At 38.0% G+C, this 25275-nt stretch overlaps 2 protein-coding genes across 4 annotated transcripts in view; one reads left to right on the top strand and one right to left on the bottom strand.

The window, feature by feature from the left end:
* Window positions 1–256, bottom strand: part of SLC25A12 (solute carrier family 25 member 12) — a 52208-nt gene extending 51952 nt beyond the window's left edge. The window contains exon 1 of the mRNA XM_052791876.1: window positions 144–256. Within this exon, the coding sequence (XP_052647836.1) occupies window positions 144–155 (12 nt within the window). The 5' untranslated portion in view covers window positions 156–256. The remainder of the gene's footprint in view (window positions 1–143) is intronic.
* On the top strand, window positions 224–23818 carry HAT1 (histone acetyltransferase 1). Of its 3 annotated transcripts, none has more exons than XM_052791877.1 (11): window positions 225–244; window positions 3258–3329; window positions 5992–6067; window positions 7803–7923; window positions 13844–14023; window positions 14257–14378; window positions 14879–14983; window positions 15328–15434; window positions 18012–18163; window positions 19498–19614; window positions 23423–23818. In XM_052791877.1, exons 2-11 carry the CDS (start codon window positions 3269–3271, stop codon window positions 23588–23590), a joined length of 1209 nt encoding a protein of 402 aa, XP_052647837.1. In that variant the 5' UTR covers window positions 225–244; window positions 3258–3268; the 3' UTR covers window positions 23591–23818. The 3 variants fall into 3 exon arrangements, with proteins under 3 accessions (XP_052647839.1, XP_052647837.1, XP_052647838.1); XM_052791878.1 differs by lacking the exon at window positions 225–244 and adding an exon at window positions 1902–2023; XM_052791879.1 differs by lacking the exon at window positions 19498–19614 and having other exon boundaries at window positions 224–244.
* Window positions 23819–25275: the final 1457 nt, after the last annotated feature.

Below are 25275 nucleotides of genomic sequence, written 5' to 3'. Positions count from 1 at the left end.
TTCGCCTGGCCCCCCGCGGGGCTCCCGCGGCAGCGGCTGCCTCCTCCCGCCGCCCGCCTCCCCCCTCTCCCGGCCGCCCCGCGCGGGCAGGCGAGGAGTCCGCCCGTCTCCTCCTGCGACAAGCGACGGAGGGGGAGAGTCACCTTGACCGCCATGCTGCGCCCGGCGAGAAGGAGGAGGAGCCGCCCGCCGCTACCCACCCGCCGCGCCGCCGCAACAGCCGCCGCCTCAGCGCAGCGCTGTGGTAATGAGCGCCCTGCCCTGCCCCGCCCGGCGCGGCCCGCTCCCCTCGGTGTGTTTTCCTCAGCGGCCGCAGCGCCCGCCGCAGGTCTCCGGGGTCGAGGGGAGCGGAGCGGCGGCCAGCGGTACTGGCCCTGCCTCTGCCTCCTGCCCCGCGTGCCCTCGGCGGGCGCCCTCGCCCCCTGCGTTAGCAGCCACACGGACCCACCGCGGGCGGTGTTGGCTGCCCGCATCTGCGCGGTTTGGACGGCCTGTCGCCTGCCCCAGCAAAGGCACCAGGAGCGCGGTCGCGAGTCCTTGCCGGGGGGCTGCTGGTAGCGCCTCCATAGCGCGAAACTGAACTTTTTAAAATGCTGCTGAAACTCGTTTCTGGCGTAACAGACGCAGCCGTTCCCTTGAGGGTCAGCGAAGCTATACCTGTTGATACAGAGTGCTGAAACTGTTCATAGACCGGTACGCTGGCAGCATGGCTGCAAAGTGGCAGTAGCCCCGTATTTCAAACAAAGAAACAGAGGCACAAAGTAATCAATTCTGGCTGGAATTCAGTAGCTTCCAACAGGCTCTTGTAATAGGTTAGCAGCAGAGCACGCTGACTTGCTTTATACCTCAAAATGAAAAACATGCAGGCCACAGCCTTAAGAAAGGAGAAATTTATACTTTGTTTGGACAGTTCAATCGCAGTAAGTGCTTATAAAACCTGACTTAAATAATAATGCATGTTTTGTCTTGCTGTACTGTTTCAAGGGCCCAACGAGATCTCTGTAATTACACGTGACTGGAAAACATAAAAAGGGCAGTTTCTGTTATACCTCAGATAATACAGTGAGATTTAAAACTACAGTATAGTAGTTGGGAGTTTATAATGGTAGTCAAGAAACAATGACTCACCTCTCCTAGGTTTAAAATAACTCATTTCCTCTAGAAAGCAGAACTTTTTTCAGCTATGGGTCAACAAAAACTTCCTGAAGATAACTTGTACGTGCCAGCTGACAGCAGAAATAGTTTTGCCAGAAATCTGCCTGTTTGGTAAGCATTTGACCGCTAAACCGCTTTGTTTGGCAAGTTCCCTGTATGTGCTTGTTGCAGAGTAATAGCGTGCATCAGGACACAGACCCTTAGAAGAAAATTGCAGAAACCTCCACGGTCCGTCCAGCAGTGGCTGTAACAAGTGGTTCAGCCTATGGCTTCCTTTTTTACTGATGATAAAGCTCTAGTTTTTCCCTCCAGTTGAAGTGTAACGGGCACTGAGCCCGTACGAGGTCTGTACGTGAAGAAAGAGTGGAAGTAAAAGAGGTTGCTCTGCCCGCTCCAAAGCGGGAAGGGCGGACGCTGTATTTTAGGCCTCTTCACAGCGGGTTAGCCCTCGGTTTAGCCCGGAGCCCTCAGAGGGGGAGGCGCGCTCCCGGCTGAAACGGAACCGGCAGCGGAGGCCCTGCCCGCCACCCGGCCCGCCGCAGGTGCGAGGCCGCGGCAGACAGCACTGCGCATGTGCGCCGGCCAGGCCCAGTCAGCCCGGGCTCCCGGCGGCGGCGGCGGCTACCTGGGGGTGGGGCTATGCAAACGAGCAATGGCGCGGCCTCGCTTCTTAAAGGCTCCCGCCGGGACGGCACTGGGCATGCGCGCGGGCTACGCGCCTCGCACAGTGCAGCGATTGGCTCCTCGCTGCGTTTCGGCGGGCGGAAGCGGAAGTGTATGTGTGTGCGCTCATTTCCGGTGAGTGGGCGCGCGGGTTGATTCGTTCTGCCCGGGTGACTCGGCCGCCGCCGCTCTTTGGAAATGGCGGGTAAGTCCTCGGGCCTGGGCTGCCCTGCGCCGCCCGCCTGCGTTCTGAGGGCTGGCAGGGCCCGCCCTGCCACCCTGACCGCGGAGGGGGGCGGTGGCGGCTTGTCCGCTTGGGGGAACAGGTCTGGGCGCTTGCCGGCGCCTTTCCCTGAGGGGGAGTGGGGTGCCGGGGGCAGTCGACTCTGTCCCCCCTCTGGCGGGCTCATGCGGGCCCTGGCAGGGTCCCGGTGCCGCCCGCGCTCTGGGAGCGCTGTGGCCGGGACATGGGGCGAGGAAGCGGAGCGTGAGCTCGGGGCGGCCGTGGCGGAACCAGCCGGTGAGGGCTGACCGCAGTGAGCTCGGGCGACCGGGGGAATCGGGTGTCTGGGTGGGGAGCGCGGCTAACTTTCCGCCCCCCTGTTGCTATGGTCATGCTGCTGCGGGGCAGGCAGGCAGGCATCCTCGGGCTCACGGTCCCCGCGCTTGGTAGTGGTAAACCGGAGTGTACCTCCGTGCCCACTAGTCTAGTGGGAGTGGGGAGGGAATCAAAAACCCAGACTTGTTTTTACTTAAAGTTTACTATTCGAAGTTAGAGGAAGAACTTTCTGATGAGACTTCTGAAATGAAGGGGGGGCTGGATTTGTAAACCAGCTGAAAAATACCACGATAAGTGAAACGTGTCTTCTGTGCTGGATTGTGCTTTGAAAAACAGACTAGATGCAATTTGTTATTTCCTTCCACATCTGCTCTGGAAGAGAAGTGGTAACTAGATAATTGCTGGTGGTATGGTATACATGCCACTGTAGTTCGTGAACACTTGTTTATGAAAATCACTTAATGCAAACACTTGAAATACCTTGAAGATGTTACCTAACATGTTCTTTAAAAGAAACATCTGTTAGACTGAATTCTTAATTTTTACTTAGAGCTTTCAAATATGTTTTATTGGTAATAACTTAAAACATTTAAATATTTTTATTATAATGCCCTTCATTCTCAGAAACTAAGAGAGAGATACTTATGGTCTGTTTTCTAGTTGCAGAAAAGCATTTGAGATAAATCTCTATATTCCTTGTACACATTGTAGCATATTGTAGCTTTTTTAACCTACTTGTTCAGTACTTCTTGTGGGTTTGTGTTGTGTGTGTTTTCTGGTTTTGAGAAGCTTTTTCTGAATATGTTCCTTGAATAATAGTGACACATAGATTGTACACATCATAAGTCTCTTTAAAAAAAAAAAAAATCTTTTTCTTCAGGACTTACTGCTATGGAGAAGAAGCTGGCTGAATACAAGTGTAATACAAATGAAGCAATTCAGCTGAAACTAGGTATTGTCACTTTTTTAAAATATTGTGCACTTGATACTGGAATATTTTAGTACCTTCTTAAGAAACTTCCTTATACTTAAATACACCCAGGTTTTAATATGTACTTATTAATATAAGTATACAAACACAAGAATGGGAATACATAGTCTAGTTTTGCTGAGACTACTACAATTGAAGTACAGCTGTAGAAATTAAGTCCTGTCTCTGCGTACCATTGTCATCAGCAATTTATTAGCATTTTACCAGAGGGCATTGGAGTTACATCTTGTCTTATTTTCTTGAAGTAAGCATTATGTTCTTTTAGTTTCCCTTTTCTTCTCTAATCCCTATGCTGTGGTGCAGTCCTAAGTATGTCTTCTTCATGGTGACCATAGCAAGAGAACTCATTTCTTTAGGGTTACAAATATCTGGGTTTATATTTTTTAACATCTTTCCCTTTCCTCTGTCTTTGATGGGAAAAAAAATAAAAGCAAGAAAGAAGGCTGAGAAGTGTTGTTGGGTTGGGGTTTTTGCTGCCTCCCCCCCCCCCCCCAACATCTGGATTACACAAGATATTTTTGATGAAAATTGTTTAAAATATGAATAGAAAAAATGTCAATCTCTCAAACTGTTTATTGCTCTCCATAGCTAATTTGCTAGTATGCAGACAGAATTACTGAACTCTTGGTGGACTTGCTTATATCTCAAACTTAAGTTCAGCAGTAATAACTTGAAGAATAAGGCATACCTGTCTAATTTCCAGTATTTCCAGCCCTTCAGCAATTTGTTCCCTTTAGCAGTACAAGTACCATAATTTATTAAGAAAATAAAAGTAATGAACCTGTTAATCACTTTTTCAGAACTACTACTAGCAATCTGTTCCTTATAGTTTAGTAGCATTTTCAATGGTCACCTTCAGCTTGTGAGCCAAAACATCATTATAACCAAAATACTTAAGTTTTTAAGCCACCGTAATTGTGAAGTATTTCTCTTCCTCTTAAACATTATTTCAAATAATGGTTTTATGACTAGATCTAATATTTTACTTTTCTACCTTTCTAATAACAAAGGAAAGAATGAGAGATAATGACAACTGAGTGAATTTTGTCTAGAAATCCAAGGAGCTACTATATCAGGTTTCAGAGAGACTGCTAGAGGGTTTTTAATTAAGGTACCCATTCTTTCAGAGAGTGTAGATGTTCCACATACAAATTATATTAAGAGAAAAGATGAGAAGCTACAAAGTAGTACCATTTAAAAAAAAAAAAAAAGGCATGTATTTCCCACATGCATATAAAAGCAGTCATAAATTATCCTCTTCAGGGTCCTAACTTCTTCCATGGTGACAGTTCAGAATTGCTCTTTGGGTTTTGTTTGGTTTCTTTTTTGTTGTTGTTTTTTTTTAACACTGCTACTTTGCCTCAAATCTGTTGCTCTTTGAATTAAACCTGACAAGAGAAGAGCAACCATTCTCTTTTGCTTTTGAGAGGACCAAACTTTTATCTTGTCACTAGGACACTCATTTGCATTTTTCTCTTTGAATAATTACTTTCTAACATTATCAGAAAAAACTTCTTTCTTCATCTCTGCTTTTAATGGAGTAAAGCAGCAATGAAGCTGTAGTTCAATATTCCACAAGCTTTAAAAAAAAAGCCTTAATAGCAGCATTAACTCCTACAACATTGCATGCTAATGCAATATTAACTCATTCAACATTAAAAATGTGCACCTGTTGTCTTGAGCTATTTGTGCCTTGTTAATGTGGCTGAACTATCACTTTAATGCCTAAGTTAAGAGTTACATCCCTTCCAATTGTAGGTAATTTTTTAAATTGCAAATACACAGAGGATGTTTGGAAATCAAGTTTCACAGTCTTCTAAAATTCTAGAAAATCCTACTTTACTCTCTAATTTCATTTATTAATCATAAATCATATATTTTATGATGGAAGAACTCTTGTCACAATTGCTGTGGAGCAACTGCTGTAACTCCATAAGCATGAATAAAGTGCTCATTTGGTAAGTTACTGAGTTTGAGTAGATGCCATTGTAGCGAATGTTTTAACATTACCAAAAAAGACCTTGTTTAATACTAGGCTTTGAGGAAAAGTAGAGAATCAGGAAAAAAAAAAAATCACTGCTTATTTTGGTAATATTGGTACCAATACCAGTAAAGTATTGGTGCAGCTCTTTTGTATGTATCTATGCTGATTCTCCAAAAATTTGATATGAACATAAGTTTCCATTCATTACTCCATGAATACCCCCTACAGTGAAGTATGTAGGAGAAGAATGGCAGAATGAGAAGGCAACATTGATTACAGGATCAATCTGGCTTACTGTGGGAGTATCCAGCTGGGCAGTGTCCTCAGTGTTCAAGATGAAGTTAAAGGCAGTAACATTCAGGAGATATGTATATGAAATATATACATGTATACATCTGTGTCAATTTCTCAGTTTTATTCTGCTTAATTATTTGATCTCAGGTCAAATAACATGCATCTAAATTGCACAAGATGTCTTTATGTCATTTGTGTGCCAGCCTAACGTAGATAGGTTCATAATTGAAGTGTCTGACTGTAGTGGAAGAATGCAGGAACATCTAGCAGGGCATCTGTGGATAAGCAAACTGAAGCTGATGACTTGGTCATGCTCTCTATTTTTTGGGTTTTTTTTCTTCTCAGTTCGCTTTCCTGAGGATTTGGAGGATGACAACACAACATTTAATCCAGAGTATAGCCATCAAGTGTTTGGAGACGAGTAAGTTAAAGCATCCAGAGTCAAATTAACAGGTCTGGAAGGGGAAAGTTGCTTCCAAATTGTTAGAAAACAAGAGATCCTGCTATACCAAGCTATTTCAAATGACACAGCAGTACTTCAGTTTTACGACTGTATAGTTAAACAGTGGCCTTGGTGCCTAGCTCATAGAGTTTGAGCCTGTAGTGATTTTATATGCTATTTTTAAGGTCAGTTAGCAGAGAATGAAATACCTGGTTTTGTAGTCAGAATTACTTGTTTAAGTGGGTATTGTGTTCATGGCATTTTTCTAAGACTAAGAAAGAATTACCAATTCTTGCTAATAACTTACACAGTAACATGTACCACAAAACCCAATATCTAGCAACAGTATATCAATTTATTTTTTACTATTACATGGAGTTTTTAGTGAATGAAACATAGAAGTCAAATATTAACTTAAACTCACATTGTTGGCTGTTCTACATCATTGAATGTTAAGTGTACCAAATTCAGGGTTTTATTTTCTCTAATATGTACACTTCTAACCAGTTAGACGTGCAGAGGATACAGAAACTATAGAACAGTATTGTTTCTGGTTTTAAGTATGCTGACTTTCATTAATATTGTGGGGAAGTTAGCCACTCTGTTCCTAGTGCTAAAGTGTCATTTAATATTTTCAGTAGAGTGACATTCAACAATCTGGCCATAGTTTAAAACAAACAAACAAAAAAAACACTAAGGAAAATCCACATACACATATTTGTGGACTTCTTAAAGTAGTTAGGTTTCTTAATTTCCAATTCCTTTAAAAAGCATTCTAAATACTCCAGGTAGGATGAACTAACTATATTAATTGTAATAAAATTAGTTAACACTATTACACATCTACTGCAGCTATCACTGACAATAATATACTTTTAGTAATCGGAGAACTCTCCAATCTGTCAGTATAACTAACAAGCAAATTCTTGTTCTGGCACTTATACTTTAAAATTTAAAGTATAAGTGTGCTACCATAAAAGAAAAATCTCAGTAAAAAAAAAAAATTAACTATGCATTAAAATAACAAAAAAGAACATGTTTCTTTGTGAACATTACCATTTTCTGCAGTTCAATTTTTTTGCCTGAAAAGAAGTTCTCTATACTTCGTAACAGTATAGTGTTTATGTTCAGGCAACTCGTATTTTCAAAGTGTAAAAAAGGCTTTTCTATTCCATACTTTTTTTTTTTTGCATTTACTCAGTTCTAGTTATGTTGGATAACTATATAGAAACTGTCCACCAAAACCACACTTATTCCTATGACGGGTTACTATTTGTTTTATACAGTATAAATTGCAGCAGTGTGTTCCAAAATATTATACTATACTGCAAAATAAGTTTTAATAAATGTTATTGGTCAATTAATATAAATAAACAATGAGTTTAAGATACTGAAAAACATAAATGCAGTATTAGCTGTTTCAGGTATTTTTTTCTTGAGCTGTCACGGTAGGGACACAGACACTGCCTTACTGAGTTCAGGAACATGTTCTCTTTCTCCACTAGAGGAGCAAAATAACTAGTGGAAATAAGTGTAAGGCATTAGCTCTGTCTACATAGCGCACATCCAGTTTGATTCCCTTTTTCTGTTAGGAAGCTTAGTATACCTCACTGGGAAAGATGATGTGAACTTCAAAGTGTATTAAATTAAAGCACTGTGATGTGAATGTTTCGCTGTGTATAGAGTTCCTGATTGTTCTTTTCTCTTTCCTCAGTGAAGTTGCTTTTGGCTACAAGGGACTGAAGATCCTCTTGTACTATATCGCTGGTAACCTGTCAACGCTCTTCCGCATCGAATATACGTCTAAAGTTAATGAAAAGTTTGACTGTGTGGAGGTAAAGACAGAACCAGACCTGCACTTAAAATGTTATTGAGAAGGTTTAGTTGGGATATGGACAAGAATTTTAGGTTTAGTAATAGCCCACCCAAACATGATTTACATTAAAAGCAAATAAACAAAGATTCCTTTGTTGCTAAGCTGAAAAAAGCTTTGAACTTCATCTATGCATTTTCACATTGTTCCTCCTTTGACTGCAGTACCATCAAAATTGTGTCAAACAGTACATGCTGTGCTAATACCAAACCCAGTTCTGCAAAAAACCACAGCAACTTAGCAAGTCTGTATTTTCATGTTAACTGTCTCCAGGAGGAGGACTAGCATTGGTGGTTTTTATATTGAAGAGAATTCAGTAAGAAGGAAAAGGAGGCTTCTGTAAACACTCCATGAGGTAGGATACTTGACTGTGTCTCTTTAAATGGCAGGTGTGGAGAACAAGTGAAGCAGAAGTGAGATTAGAAACTTCTGTTTGTGTATCATGTGCTTTATATCTTACTTCAAGGAACACAATAATATAATTACCTGCAGGATGTCTTGTTTGGTTTTGGGTTTTGAGGGGTTTTTTTACTATTTTATCTTTTTGCCTACAGGTTTTTCAAGCTTATAGAAAAGCTTTTTTTTTTTTTCTCCCATCCTTTTGCCTATATGCTCTCAGAATATTGTTGAGCTAACCCACAAAAGCTAAGCTAATCAGTCTTTCAGCCAATTGAAGAAAGGTATATGGAACTTAGAAATAGGAATAAAATACCTTCTTAACAATGTTTTTAACTGTTAAATACTTGTATAAGTACCTGTACGGTTATTTAGAAAAACTCAGTTTTTCAGAGTGGTCTCTGATGCATTAAGAAAACTTATTATCATCCAAGTTTTACTTAGTTATAAGGAAGAAAAAACTGAGTTGGTTTCTTTCCAAGAGAGCTATTGATATGGTTATTGATGAATCTTCATAATACTCTGTAGTGTGAAACGGCTATATATTTGCACTGACTTCACATTACTCTGCCTGAGAAAAGCTTTTTTTTTTTTTTAAAGTAAACATCTTTATAGTCATCAAGCTGTATTTTAAGTTCCTAATTTCAAATTCATTGGAGTTTGTTTAAATATTTTCAAGGGAAGGCCTATTTTAAAGGAAAAAACATTGGAATGGCTTTGTTAAGTGAATTTTAAAGATTTGCCCTTCCTTGTTCTGAAGTTGTGTTAGAATATACTTAGTTCAGCAGGCTAAGTGCCTGGACATGTCTGAAATACTTTTGAGGCTAGGGCAACATATCTTAGGAGTGAAAGGTCATGCTCTTCAATCTTTAGAAGGTTTTTTGTAATAAGGAAAAAAGGCAAGCTTGTTGTCAAAGTAGTTATCCTAATAAAATCAAACAGTCCAACCTTTCACCAATATAATTTCAAAATCATGTCACAACAGGAATCCACACTATAGCACACTTATACTCACAGTCTATCTATTTTCTGTACAAATGGCAAAGCCACTTTTCTGGAGGTATGAGCAAGGTAAACAAGGTCTGTCTTGCCCTAAGCACACTCTGCAACTTTTTTGATTGTTCAGAATCCTTGCTTCTTTCAAGCCCTGTTTCCTGTACTGAATTATTCCTCCAATTGCTTAAGGGATTGAGATGGGGACAAAAAAGAGGATCTTTTTGAGCGAGGCTTCTATATACTTTCCAGAGTATTTACAGACTTTGAATTGGAAGAATGTGGTAGCTTACCCTGTGCTTCCCTTGGTATTATTAGCACTGTACATCCAAATAGGCTGCCTATATGGCTATACCTAAACCTAAGTAGGAAAAAAGATACGGTGGTCATCAATCTTGTTCTGCATTTGTATTTGCCATTAGTTTAACCACCTTAAGGTATGAATGTATTTGCAGAGATTAAAACATAAACTGTCATTACAGCAGGGTGTTAATTTAAATGCATATTAACATTTACTTTTTCTAAGTTAACTGTTTGGTTGCTGATCTCAGTTTATTCAGGATAATCATACTAAGATATGGACTATCTGTCATACGTGACATAATCTTTGCACTGTGAATAGATGGTGTTTAGGCAAGGACAGCAGTTTCTGCCTTTAACATAACTGGTTACAAGTGTAAAGTTAGTTTTAATGCTCTGCAAAGTTATTCACAGATTAGGATTTTGTATCTAAATACCCACACAAGCCCTTTCAACAGCAGGTAGTTTTATTCTGTGATATTAAGTTTGGTTCCATCATTGCTAAAGCAGCTGCTACAACCTCTGCTAGGGACTGACAAATATTTGTCCCAATACTACTATTTTTTTTTTTCTCCAAGATCTTCTCAAACATGAGGTAAAAGATAAGATCCTGAAATGTGAAGAGCCAGAACTGCAGTCATATTTATGCATCTTAATATCATCTCCCTAAAGATGGATCTAAACTATGTTAGTGGGGAAGGCTCAGCAAAGTATGATTGTGTTTTGAACAGAAGTTGGCCCTTCATTTAGTGAAAATAGACAGAATTTATCCCTTGGGTGGAGTTGATTCTTTCAAATATCTGAAGAGAGGCTGCTTTGTTCTAGTGTAAATATTAATAGCATTGACCTCCGAATTGCTTGCTGCTTTGAGATTTGCAGCTGTTCAAGTATCTTCCTTTTCATCTGCATTTTATGATGGGGTGGGGGAAACTATTTCACTAGCCTCTGAAACAGTCTTTACTATAAATGTATTTATCTTGCTTTGCAGCTGGTCTAATACATTTGCTTTACACAAAAGTTAATGAAAAAGTGTAATTTTAATATTGGGCTTTTTTTTTTTTTTTTTAGTAATACTACTGATCACTCCATTGCTCCCCACTGGAATTAATACATATAATTGTTAGAGAAATTCAGCTTTCAAATATGTTTTTTAATTATTTTAAATTAAGTCACTTTGAAACAGCATCTTTGTGGTATACAAATGTCATAACTGCCTGTTAATATAAATATTATTCTTGTACTAAAACTATCCAGAGTCAAATGCAATGTACAAAGAGACACTGTGCACTTAAGTAGTCCTGCTACAAATCAAGTTTAGTTACAAGCCTATACCAAATTCCCCATCGTCGCCTCACATGATTCTGATTATGAAGGTAATACATGACAGGCAGTACTTCCATGAAGCATAAACTCAACAACTCCAGGTTGGCTTCATTCAGGTTTTTGCACGCTTCATTGTAAGTGGCTTTGCCTATGTTTAACACTGCTGCAGTAGTCAACTGGGATTGTTTTTCCGAACAGAAACCTGTGCATCATCGTGTGCATCCATGCCAATTGGTAAGATATGCGTGCCTTGCTCTGATAAAAGAAATTAGCCTCTCACCAATATCAAAAAATACACAAGGGAAAGGCAGTAAACAAATTCTGGTAACTCCTTGGATTATGAGCACCTCAGAGAGGACTGTTTGGGAAGTGCCTACTAAGTAATGGATGTTTCCATTAAAAAGTACAGGTATTAATGAAACCAATTATTTGTATGCCATTGATGTTTCAAGATTCCAGTATTCCAGGACTTACTAACAGCAAATTGGATCCCTTAAACTTATGCCACCACTCAAACTGAGGATTCTGGGACTTCCTCTGTAAGAAAGGGAGATCTTGTTAATGATAAAAGTAACTGAAGAATATAGTTTCTTAAATTATGTCAGACCCCATTTCAAGGGGAGAGAAATTTAAGGAGGCAGTAGGTGAAAATGTGTTGTAGTCTCATAGAACTAAGAAGTATTATCTACTGCTTTATCTGCTAAGCCTCTGTTCTCATTACTTAAGTCTATTTTATGTAAACCAAGATTTTTCTGTGGTGGCAGCCAGTGATGGGTGCATTATCTTACATGCCTTCAGCAGGTGAAAGTTTGTCTTCCTTCTTACTACTAATGAAGAAACTTGGAAATGTGAGGGGAGCAAAATCACTTAAACATTATTTATATAATACTTCATACTGCATATTCACCCTTTTTAGATATCTTTCACATACTCTGAGTTATTGAACTGATGCTTGGAAGTATTGTTTTACTTCTAGATTATTTTTACATTCTTTTTTCAGATGCATAAAATGAAAGTCACTACAGATTCTTAGTTGTGGTTTCCTACAGCTTTGTCAGCAGTGCAGACCTGAGGTCTGTGTAAATGATGCACTTGCCATTTTAAAAAAAAAAAAAAGCATTTCTAAAATGTGTTCCATACAAATACTTTATGTAATTCACTGATTCTGAAAAAAATGGCTGATTTTGTGTAATGCAGTTAAATCAGTAAGTGTAAAGAAAATATGTTTAACTAATATTGCTTTAAGAAGAATAGCAAAGGTTCCAGTAAATTCATCTCCTTTGTTTTGAGAATGAAATGGATTTAAAGATTGTATGCCTTTTAACTGGGTTCTTACACCAAGTATTGTAGAGCTATATTTTAACTGCTTAATAGTGCTCTCTACAAATATAAATATAAATGTTGGTAGTACCAAACCATTAAGAATAAAACTTGTTTGTGCTGAACTACATCCATCTTTCTCTACACTGAAAATGTAACTGAATGATAAAGTGCTATTCATTTGCAGGTGCATTGCTTCTACTTAAGGGACTATGGTTGAAAGAACAGGAATTAGTAGCATGTTGTATTAGCCTTTTGTAGTGTATTTTGTTCTAAGCATCTTAATTTCCCTGTTTTAAATGCTAAGTAGCAAGGGTCTTGGTTTTGAACTAATACCCATCATGCATGTAAACGGTGTGAAAGAGCTGCTTAGTAAGTTAACACAAAGTGTTCTTGTGTCAGTCCTTGTGGAAATAGATACAATACAAACATTACAGCTGAACTCACGGCAAACTCCATTAAGTAAAAACCTGGATTCATTGTCCAGAGGAAAGTTTGAATTGAATGTAAGCTCATTTTGTTGAATGTAATGTCAGGCTTTTAGGGGTTGTATTGAGGAGTACGGTTTTGTTAAGTTGAGACCAATTCATTAAGTTTTATTGCCTGGTGAGAAGCAGTAATACGTTATTGTGAAACTTCATCAAATATTCATGGTTAAAAAGAAGTAGTAAATGTATTCAATCAAGTGGTCTTTTTGGGGTCTGAAAAGGATTATGAAGTCTGCTCAGCTGATAGTCTTTAACTTTCACTTTGGTTATCTGAAAAGAGTAATTTTAATGTCTCAATTTAATTTTGGTGTCAGAATATTTCATCTTCCCCAGTATGTTAGACTATAGGTCAGATTTGCTGACAGTATCCTTAAATTATATTTTTATTATTTTATGTCAAACTTTGTTTTCAAAATGTTCTTTGATTAGAATGTGGGATGTTGTCTCTGAGTTTGTAATGTGTTTTGCAGCTGATCCTATAGGCAGGCATTTCGAGCAGGGAGACGTAAGAATGCAAGAGTATGCTAGCTGTCACTTTCCTGTTTGGGAGCTACCATTTTTGGTCTTTGTCCCTTTTCCTCCACCTAGTTCTGCACTGCCTAATACCTCTTACAAGCTGCTGATTGGGAACCTGAGTTCCACAAGGCTGTGTAGCACAGTCTTGGAGAATTGCTGGCTGGAAATTCTTAGCTTCTGAATATGCTGCGCTTTCAGAATAGCTATCAGCACTCTTAGGTTTTACTTGAACAAATGTAACAATTTTGAAACATAAAAGTGTTCATGAACTTATGCTGTAACTACAACCTTTTTGATGCTTACAGTGGCTGGATTGTGACCTTTCTAGATGTCATCAGTGCAGCTCCTTTACTTTCTGGAAGGTCACTACTGAACAACAGGAATGCTTGCTTTTGCTGCTTCTTTTTTTTTTTTTATTCCCTTTTTTTTTTAATTACTGTTAGAACATAGCATGTCTCTTATATTCATTTCTTATAGCACAATAGTGACATCAATGCTGTCTTTTTCTAATCTTCCACTGATCCTGCCCCCTTTTGTAATCTCCAGGCAGATGATGTCGAAAGTAAAATTAGAGAAATCATTCCTCCTGGTTTTTGCACAAACACAGATGACTTTGTGTCTCTTCTGGAGAAGGAGGTCAACTTCAGGCCCTTTGGAATGCTGCTACACACATATTCTGTCCATAATGAGGAGGCTGGTGAAGATATAACATACCAGATATACAAGGTATGAAAAATAAGTTAAACTGCTTTTGAGCAACCAAATTAAGTTTTATTTTGCAATGATATACTTTCAGTAATGTTTCAACTATAATATATAAATACGGTCACTTTACCAGTTTATTAATAATTATAAATACACTTTTTTATATCGGAGAATTTAATTAGGTTTTGCATATTTTTTTTTTCCTCTTACATCTGTGATAGGTTTCACCTGACTTCTCCTGGCTTTTTCCCTAGGCCGACATGACATGTCCAGGCTTTCGAGAATATCATGAAAGGCTTCAGACGTTCTTGATGTGGTTTATTGAAACTGCTAGCTTTATTGATGTAGATGATGAAAGATGGAACTACTTTCTAGTGTAAGTACAGTTCTAAAGCAACAGTGGACCTTATTACCTCCACAAAGCCTGCATTTTAATTGTGGCTGGCCAATTATTGGAGCAGTATAATGATATTTTTCCCAGGAAAGAAGAACCATTGTTTATGAGCCTTGAGTTTTCCTCCATTATGCTTTGGGAAAGCTTGAGAATAGAGCTGAATTAAATGCTGTTGTCCGTTAGAGCCCTGAATGTAGGCTTAAACAGTAAAATGAGCTTTGCCTGTGTTTTCTTTTACTTGCCACCTATTCATCTTTATAATAGGCAAGTGCACTGAAGTGCTGTAAAGAGGCCTGATTTATACAAGTTGCTGCACACCAATTAAGTGAATTGTACATTCAGAACATAGCAGGTGTACCCATTGGGCCCTCACAGAGTAGCTTGCTGACACTGAAAATTCAGTTGGAGAATGGAAAAGAAAATGGACACTGCATGGGAGCGCGACTGTAATTGACCTGCTTGGCTTTCTGTTTTATCTGCAGATTTGAGAAGTATAATAAGGATGGAGCTACGCTCTTTGCGACCGTAGGCTACATGACAGTCTATAATTACTATGTGTACCCAGACAAAACCCGGCCACGTGTAAGGTAATTGGCGGCGTAACTCGTGCCTTGCCTTTTATTTCAGAAGAGGGAACTGCTGAAGTTCCCAATACTTGTTTATAATGGTGTTGATTTGTTTAAAAAAATCCCCATTATTAGCTGGCTATGCACTGATTTATTTCATTGTTCCCTTCTTGAAGCAGAGGGAATCTCAAACAAGTTTTGAATATTTAGCAATTTTAAGACTCTGTTAAAAATTATATTTTAACATGAAGAGTGCTACACGTACTTCAGTCTAAAATGAAATACCATTTCATTTTTTAAGCCTTTACATTATAAAGTTTGCAAATGCATGCAATTGAACTGAAAATACATTCCTTTGTCTGTAGCCAGATGCTGATCTTGCCACCATTCCAAGGAGAAGGCCATGGTGCTCAGCTGCTTGAAACAGTTCATAGATACTATATGTCTTCTCCTATGGTACTTGATATAACAGGTTTGTGTTAAATTTTTAACTTGGTTCACCTGTTTAATAAGTAATTTGTAGCATTCACAGGTTGTCAGCCTGCAAACTAACTTTCATGTTCATTTGTCAGAATTAAATGGCCTTTTGAAGATTCAGCTTCAACTCAGTTCAGGATTAATAGTACTCTGGTTTACAGAAGAACTGTATATAATGTAGCTCCTTAAATCCTTTACTTGGAGAACAGCACACCAGGAAAATTCAATCCCTAGTGTGAACGGATTACCAGTTAATTAGCCGTTTTATTGTGAGTTACACAGCTGAGTTTGCCAAGAGATCAAGCTTTGTCAAATTCCTTGTTCAGCTTACTCCTATTAGCCAAAACTCAAAATTGGCGGGGGGGACAACACACCAAACTAAAATGGCGTATTAATACTGGTGTGCAAGCCAAAATTTTACAGACAGTAAAAATCTGTAGAGAATTTGTGCTCCAGGAGCATGTATTGCTGGCTGAAAGCACCCATGATATTAGAGGTGTGTGCACAAATACCTAAAAATAAAAAATTCTTGAGGAAATGGCAGCGGGGGAAAAGGGTGTATGTGCATAAAAAATGGCTACAAACATGACATCTGTCCTGTGGTTTGAAGTCCAATATAGGAAGAAATGCAGTTTGAACACATGACTTGCCCATTCAATTCTAGGTGCTGTCTCAGACCTCATCTTAGTTAGAAATAACTCCCCCATTCTAATTAAAATACAACAGAACTCTTGCTTTCATAATGCATTGCTGCAGGATAATCCTAACATGAAGTAATCCACTTCATAATTTTAATCCAGTTCATAGGAACCTAAGGAAGTATAACTTCATTTATGCAACAGGAAATCACGTGCATTTACTTTTTCCTTTTAGTTGTACAAAGCTTTACATAGCTTTTGTAGCTGAGGATAAACAAAGTCTTAACATGGTACTGCATAAATCATATGACATGTTCATGGCTCAGTGCCTTAAATGCAGGGTTGTAGCAAACAGTAAATGTGCACTAAAATAGGTTTTAATTTCTTTATGGAATAAAGCAGGAGAAAGCTTGCAATATTCTACATGGCACTCAAGTTATGGAAATTAAGGCTCTTACGAAATTATTTATTGTTCTTTTTGAGGGGAAGATCAGGCTGGACAATGTTGATATGGCCAGGATATTTAGTTATGTAGCATCTAAAATTGTGAAGCAAAGCCTTTAACCTCTCTGAAAAGAGGAAATTAAGATCTACCTAATCTCTTTGAAAGAGCTAATGCTTTAAAAAAAAAAAAAAATTTACTTTGGAGTTTCACATTTACAACAAATATTTTGTTCTACTTATAACTTGTCATCCTAACACAAGCTGATAGTGCTTACTGTACAGAAACTGCCTCGTCTTCTTTTAATTAACCTGAGCAAAAGGAAGTGGAATCAGTTAACTTCAGTACAGCTTCTCTAATCTCTTCTGCAGAATAAGTGCTATAAGACTTGCCACACAAGATTAGGCCGCTCATGCACAAAACACTTAAACTGATACAATCATCATAAGCATTCTCCAACCCAAAAAATAAATTGTCAGTTGTGCAGTGCTGCATACACACAGCAAGAACGTCTATCCCAGTCCTCCTTCTTGGTAGCTTATTAGCTTTTGATTATCCTTAAACTGCAAATTTCAACTATTTACAGTGGTCCTCAAAACTAAAGAAAAACACAGCTGGGATGTAAGTTGTGTAGCAATAAATTCCACAATGCTAGTCCGTGGAGAAAATGAGGGGGGGGGGGGGGAACGTGACCCTGCTACTTATTTGTAGTAAGCCTGTCTGAACAATTAAGTAAGGAAGAAAGAAATATATTTACAACATTGTAAGCATTTTCCTTCTGCATAGTTCATTAAGTGGGAACAAAGTTGCATGTGGGACCATGTTAATGTTCACTGAAGCTAGTTCTCAACTTTGGTGTTTTTTCTAAAGCAACAGTTTTGATAGTTAGGCTACCATTTTAAGCAAAATGGAAGTAACTTGAAATTGTGATCAACATTTGCTTAGGTCCCTTCCAGCCTTTTAATTTTGGATAAGCTTGTCCTTTGGGTCCTTGTACCTTTCCCTATCTTCCTTGCTAACAAAGACTATAACTTGTGGTCAATATATATCTTTGGCTAGTTTAGTTGTATACAGTAGGATGGTTTCACCAGTCTTTTTCCACATAACTAGTTTGTGTTCTAGTAGTTCTACCACTCTGTCAAATACAGAATAGATGGAACATAGAAGAAAAAGGCTTTATACGTAATTTTCTTTTTCCAAGGAGTTAAATTGGATCAAACATGTATAGTCAGTCTCTTAGAAATGCCTATATAATACTGTACAGTACTGCATGTACAAAATATTAGAAGTTTTGCTTTCTGCAAGCTCTTTAATGTCTACTGTCAAACATCTAAAACTTTGATAGCCGTACTTAGGATTAAGCACAGTTGTTTATATACTGATGAATACTGTATCTGCTTTTGTTTTCAATAGTTCTTTGTAATTACATACCAGAGATGAGGAAACAAATAATGCTGATATTAACTACATGCTGCTTTTTTATTCTTTCTAGCTGAAGATCCATCTGAAAACTATGTGAAGCTAAGAGACTTTGTTCTTGTAAAGCTTTGTCAAGATTTGCTTTGCTTTTCTCCAGGAAAGTTAATGCAAGGTTTCAATCAAGAAATGGTGATGGAAGCTCAACAAAAACTGAAAATAAATAAGGTATTAAATCAGAACAGTTGTAGTTGGATATATTCGTATCAAACTAGCAGAATAACAATTTAAACATAAAGGTGGAGACTTGGAATTTACACACTCTGGCTTATTTCAACAGATTTTTAGGATGTATCTGGAGGGGAGATACCTAGCTTGTGGTTTTAGAGAAATCCTTTTTTTTTTTTTTTTTTTTTTTTACGTACTAATTCTGTTCACGTAATAGAATTTGACATGGTTTCCATTTCTTTCAGGTATATTTATACAAATAACAAGTGTTGTTTTGGGAATGCAGAACACTAAAGTAGCAAACAACTGCTACTAAGGCAGCTCTAAACACTTAGAGAACTAAACAGTTAAATTGAACAATTAAATGTACTGGTAGTCTCCTCAGTAAGTGATTAAACTCATTAGTGAGTATGGTAGTGAAAAGGCAGAGTTGCTTAATTAAAAATGTATTTGAATGTGGGTTAATGAAAACTTTGAGGCTTGAGGGATGGGGGGTGTGAAGCCATATTCAAATGTGTTCATGAAAATGGTATAGCTTGTATAAGGAAACTATCTGCAGCCTTCTGTGTCTAGTATATTAAACCTGAAAGGGTAAATAAGTTGGGTTTGGTTTTTTTAACAGTATCTAAACATGTGCTAGTGTAGCAAACAAACACCATCTTATTTTTGTTCTGCTGCTGAGCAAAAGAATACTTGGTCTTAAATTCTGTTTTCATACAGATGTAACAGTTAATAGTAATACAGTAGCAACATGATTTTTTTTTTCTTCCCAGATGTGATACTAGCTGATCCTGGTTCCAAAAGCACTTCAGTTTTTCCATTTACTAATTCTTTCATTTTCTTCCCTAGTAAATAGAAAACTTTAAATATAGTTGTTTCATTCTCATATTTAGAACTTCCAGGGGGCCTTGTGAAGGGCAAAAGGTATATGGAGATTATTAAAATTAGCAAAGTAGATACTGTTCAGCAAAATACTGCTTATTGTCACTCTAGTTCCAATCCTTCAGTTCTTTGAAGTATTTTTGGACTCTGGCTTCTGGACTTTCTGCTGCCTGTTTACAGCAGGTCCTTGTAGCACCTCTACAGCTGGTGCAACACTGAGAGATCAGACACTGGCTGTGTGGAAGAAAATGGGTTTGAAGGAAAAACAAGAATGTTTATTCATTTAACCCACCAGATAAGAGGATAGGTTTGGCAGAGGCTTTGTCCATGCCTCTGACTGTCTTCCGATAAGCTGAGGAACTATTCTAATCTTTCAGTATTTCTCCACTTCGAGTTCTGTTGAGTGACCTCTTTATTCAGACATGGTTTTTATTTTCCTTTCTGTTCATTAGCAACACACAAGACGAGTTTATGAAATTCTCCGATTGCGTGCAACAGATATGGGTGATGCAGAACAGTCCAGAAGCTATCGTTTGGACGTTAAAAGAAGACTGATTGGGCCCTATAAGGTGTATATGACTTAAGTATCATTTAATACTTATTTCAAGGCTAATTATACTTGATTTTACTTTCATTTCCATAAATGTAGTTGATGCCAATTATGTTGCCAATCAACTACTATTAGTTATGCAGTGTTCAACTGACACATATACAGATGCAGAGAACATTCACACATAGCAGTGCTGAAGATCCTGTGTTTGGCTCCTGACTGTTTCCTGCCCAGTTCCAGCAGGAAGTTACTACTGAGCTTATGCTATCTAGCTACAAGTGGCATTATGCCCAGGTAGGCTTAAGGGGGAAAAAAATCAATTTCTGGAAAACATTAAAAATATCTTGAAAAGACAAGCCAAAAATCTGAAGAAAGGTAAATGCTGTAATAAGTTTACACTGCAGATTAGGTATAGTTTAGGTTCCTGTTCTACTTGTTAGCTAGGTCTTAACAAAACAGCTTGCTAGAAGTAATCGAGCCATGCCAACATAGAACTCTGTGCAGGTGGAATATAAAATAATTTCAGCAGTAAAGTGCAAGCAAGTACTAAACTTAGTACAAAGTAATTTTCTTAGTTCCTATCAAGTATGCTTCTCAGGATCTTCAATATAGTTGGTCAGTGTTGCATAAACTGACCCTTTGAGTTACAGATTTTTTTTTAAGTATATATATATGCTAGTTGCTAATGGCATCAGTCTTTGTATTTAGAGTCAAAAGACCACAGATAAACATAGATTTATTGCTATAACTAGCATGTTACCTACTCTCTTCAATTAAGTACTTGCTAAGCAAACCAAAACCCTGTTGGAAAAGTTTCACGAAGTATGAGAAGTACCTTGATTAGCTTGCAAGCCTTCCTAAAGCAACACTTACCCTGTTACACCAAAATAGCAAAACTTTGATTGTATTCATGTGGGACTTAAGGGGGCTGTTAGCAGAAATGAGAACCTAGCGCTGTACTAAATACTTGGTCTGGAGATAACACTATGTCATGCTGAGTGGTAGGACATTAATCAAAACACTTTCTGTTCTTTCATGAGTGTCTTTTCTCATTTGCTAAATTTCACTCAGTGTCCACGACAAACAAGGCTGTGATTTTTCAACTAACAGGACTGTTACATGGTTTCAGTTCTTTCACTCAGCACTGAAGTCCTATGAGGGAAATCCAAAATTCTATAAGCAGCTTCAATTCTAGTGCTTCTAGCAGTTGTTTCCACTTCAGTCTTTGCATGCAATAAATGCATTAATAACGAATGGATTTTGTATTGCTAGATATGCAATATTGCTACTTCAGAATATTGCATTTTTAATTTTTCAGTTATTTCAATGAGGATTCAAAAGAATCCTTAAAGCAGCCAACATCCTTTCTGTGATTTTGTTTCAGGTTCTGAAATACAGCCATCTTGTTCATGGTAGTTCTACCTAGTAAACAGCTTGCTTACATACTTGTTTTAAACAATATTTCCAATAAATTGTCATGGTGCTGTTTTCAAAAACTTTTCATAACTGCAATTAAACTAATCTTTAATATATATATACACACACTAATTTGGAGGGGGGGAGAAGCAAATTTTAATAAAGAATCAGAAATATTATTGTGTACTCTAATGCTGGTATAATTTTTTTATATAAAGAACTTGATAGCTTCATTTGAACAGTGCTGTACAGATGTAGAATAATTCTAAATTGCCACTACCTTAATTTAGTAAAAATGGTATTGCATCTGACAGCTATTTCCTGGCTAACAGTAGCAGAAACAAAACTGTATGCAGAAACCCCAGATGAAAAAACCTGTAATATATCTATTCCCCTTGAAGTCTTCACATTAGCAAGGAGGCTGTTGCTAAAAATACTGAGACTTTTATGTATATAGCACCACTAGATTGGAATGACAGATACAGCCAACTATGTTGCTCTCGGTATAAGTACTACTAATACAGGAAATAAAAGATCTGATATCTTAGTGAACAGAGCATCACTCTAAGGTAGTTCAAAGGGTGAGTAGCTTGTGAAATTTCAATTTCACTGTGGCTTCTCCATTTCTGAAGAACTCTGCTTTTTATGCTCATTAGTGGACTCTGCTGGTAGACATGTCTTCTTGATCATGTCTTTGTTCTTCATGTCATCCCTTCTCAAAGTAAACACCACTGCTGTGCTGCTTTTCTTAATCCTAATACTTTGTTTGGGTTTGCTACTTGAACAGAATATACTTTTCTGCCCAGCCCAATAACTTGCTCCCAAAGAATCCTCTTGAAACTGCCCAGGTAAAAGGTCACTGATTGCAGGTTTCAGAATCTTGTGTACCTGGGCATGCTGGTAGTATATTTGGAGGGAAACAGATATTGAAACAACTGGTTATCTGAAACATGCAGAGGAAGTTTGCTTTTTACCTGGAATCTGGAACTTGGAGATGGCCTAATGCTACAGTATCAGATGTTACAGGCATTTAAAAGCTGACACCTTTTTTTCAGAGCTAATATTTATAATCTTAACAGATATTTCTGTTAATTAAGCAGACTTTGAATTAATTCTAGAATAAGGAGGCTTTAGTTTTTCTACTGATGGAAGCTTGCTCAGAAGGTACTCATCTCTATTTTCATTTGGGAACTTCTCACATGTTTTGAGTATCTTATTCATTTTGACTAGGTGGAGCTAACATGAATCTAAAATTTGAACAGCAATGCTGCTTTTGACATCCTTTCTACAAGGAAATGTTTCTTGATTATTGGCCAGAAATGTGCCTGGAGGCCTCATCAGGACTCTGATACAGAGCCTCCTTTTCTGAACTGAACTTTGCTCATCTGTGGGAGATTATAAGTTTTTCTGATCTTACCTATTTACAGTTAACTGTGGTCTCCACTCCTTCCTCCCGACCCTCAGCATCAATCATAGAAAGAAAACAAATTTTCCTTTGAGATAAGTGTAAAATTAAATAGAGTACAGAAGGGCTTTGGTTTTGAGACTGATAGTAGAAGTAGAATAGTTTGGGAAAATTTTGTTGTTTTAACAAACTCTATGATTTCATAGGCATTGCGAAGATTTATTGATAAGATGCCAGGCATACATAGTGCATATATTTCTTTTCTTTTATGAAATGTTGAATGACAGACATTTGGCTCTTAGAAAGCGAGGGAGGACTGAAGAATGGAAAGTAACTAAAACTGAGCAGTTCAGAAATAGATATCAGCTGTATAAAAGTATAGCTGGGGAAAGGAAAAACACCTCAAAATACTTCTGTATTTAAAAAATAGGTAAAAATATCACTTATGTGACACAGCAAGGGGAACTCCTCGTCTTCTTGCTGTACAAATGTTTATGCTTGTAAATAATCTTACTGCATTTCAGTGTTGTTACTGTTAATCTCTGGTAGCTTCTGAATAATTTGTAACAATTTGTGAAATGCTCTTCTGTGTACAGGAGGCTTAAAATTAATTTTTTATGGTCAACTATGGGGAAATTCGTTGTCTGAACAGCCACATAATGGGACACCAGTGTGATTAATGTCAGCATAGAAGTAAATATCCTGGTCAGTTTTCTACAGTCCAGTTTTTCATGCCATACGTCTTCAGTAGTAGAAGTACCATTAGACCTAACCTGTTTGGTTAAGGAAAAACTTTGAAACGGTTTTTCACTTCACTGGTTCATTGGTAATACAGAAACTATGAGGCTTTAACAGAAAAGATGTCCCAATCAAACACTGTTACTGTTTTTCTTAGAATTAGGGACATCTTAAAGAACTAGATACTGAAATTGAATAAATTTAATGAAATACCATAGTCTTGTTGATTATTGGTTGTGTTCAAACTATTTTTTGTTTGATTGCTTAGAAAAAGCAGCGAGAACTTGCCAAGATGAGAAGGTGTCTAAGACCAGAAGAGCTGACAAATCAGTTGAACCAAATAGACCTAAACATGCAACATGAACAGTTAGAAGAGAGCTTCCAACAACTTGTTTCAGATTACCGAAGAGTCCTAGAACGACTTGCACAAGCCTGAGGATCCTGCCTGTACAGGAAACTTGCAAATTTCTATACAGTGTTGTAAAGCACATACTTAATTGCCACTTAACTGCAAAAAATCTCATGTGACGTTTTAATCACATTAAAGGTGACTTGTGTTTCTGTGCATTTTGAATATTTTCTATTTTTGTGTTGTAGATTTTTAAATGTTGTACTTTAGGTTTGGGGGCACTTACTGCTGTAATAAACAATGTAGATTCTCAGATATAGTATCACTTCAATTGTGTTGATTTTCTTTTTCCCTTCTGTTTTGCTTCAAGACTTAATAGATACCTGAATAGCAAGTTAATACATAAATCTAAGCAATATAAATATTGCATCTCTCAAATTTCTCCTAACTTGATCTTCCTCGGGCTGTTCTGCTTGGATCCTATTGTACTGTGTAGGGCCTGTGTGCTCTTTGGTTTAATGCCGTGTAAGCAGGTTACAAGACTGGTTCTGTGGTGTGGCTGGCAGGCTTCCTGAGTATCGGCTCTTCACCCTGTCTTTAAAAGTGGATCCTGCTCCCATAAACTGCCAGACCCATTCTACTTAAGCCTCTAAGGGCCTTGAGCATATTCTTTTTCAAACCCCCAGTTTTCAGGTTCATGATTTCAGGAAAATACCTCACAGTTGGGGAAACAGCCAAGACTTCGTATGGACTCCAAAAGCATTTCTACTAGTGTAAGAAACATACAAATCTGTAGGAAGCAAGTACCTTTATATAGTTCCTTGACTCTGTTCTACTATCCATTACTTCTCAGACTTGAGGTTAGTTCTTAAATATCCTGCCTCTCCTCCCTCAAAAGAATAAATTATGCTATCTTTTCTTGCAGTTCAGCCTTTAGAACTGATTTGTCTTGGCCTGTAATCAAGAGGACTTAATCTGAATAAGGATCATTGAAATTTATTAACCATGTTTCATGGTCCTAATGGGTTTCAGGTCCAGCTTTCAAAACTGCAGTTTGTAGATTGACAGTTCTCTGCTACTGCCTGATATGATGTGGAGAAAAAGTGTGATGTTTTCCAAATGTTTAAAACATCCTGTGGGGGTTTTTTTTATTTTCTATTAAATTCTTTTTAGAAATTTTAATCCTTCTGGCTAGGATATCTTGACTGTATGATATGTCATTCCTCTACTGTAGTATCCAAATCTATTATGCTTATTAATAATAACAACTTTTAAAAGACTCTCCTGATTGTAGTAGTAAGCCTGAAGGTAAATTGTGGGATTTGGGGGGCTGGGGTGGGTTTTGGTTTTGGGTTTTTTTGGTTGGTTGGTTTTGGTTTCTTATTGAACATGTTCAGGTGTTAGTGATAAGCCAGAAGAGGGAAAGCTGAAGTGAAGAACTGCTTATATTTGGTTTCTGCATAGAGGTCCAGGATACTTTTTGTGCTTCTGGGGAAGTCTACACTAACACTGCCTGAGCTTTTGCATTACTAAGGCTGAAGCCACTCATGAAGTAGCTTAAGCCTTTTGAGAAACTGTAGGACTGTACAAGAAAAAATACTTCCTAATGGACTGTTTGCCCACTTACAGAGGTTGAACATGGTTTCCCTCTTCCTAAGTTATTTTTCTTGGGGTGGGGGGGGGAGCATAAAAAGGCAGAAGAGTCTGGCATATCTGTTCCTTTCATCCACCTGATGTGGGAAGGGAAAAGAGGTTTGTCTGCTCTCACTCCC

This window comes from Harpia harpyja, chromosome 7 (genome assembly GCF_026419915.1).
Source record: "Harpia harpyja isolate bHarHar1 chromosome 7, bHarHar1 primary haplotype, whole genome shotgun sequence".
NCBI classification, from domain to species: Eukaryota; Metazoa; Chordata; class Aves; order Accipitriformes; family Accipitridae; genus Harpia; species Harpia harpyja.
The sequence above is the reverse complement of the archived record's forward strand: the minus strand, read 5'-3'. Positions and strand labels throughout refer to the sequence as shown.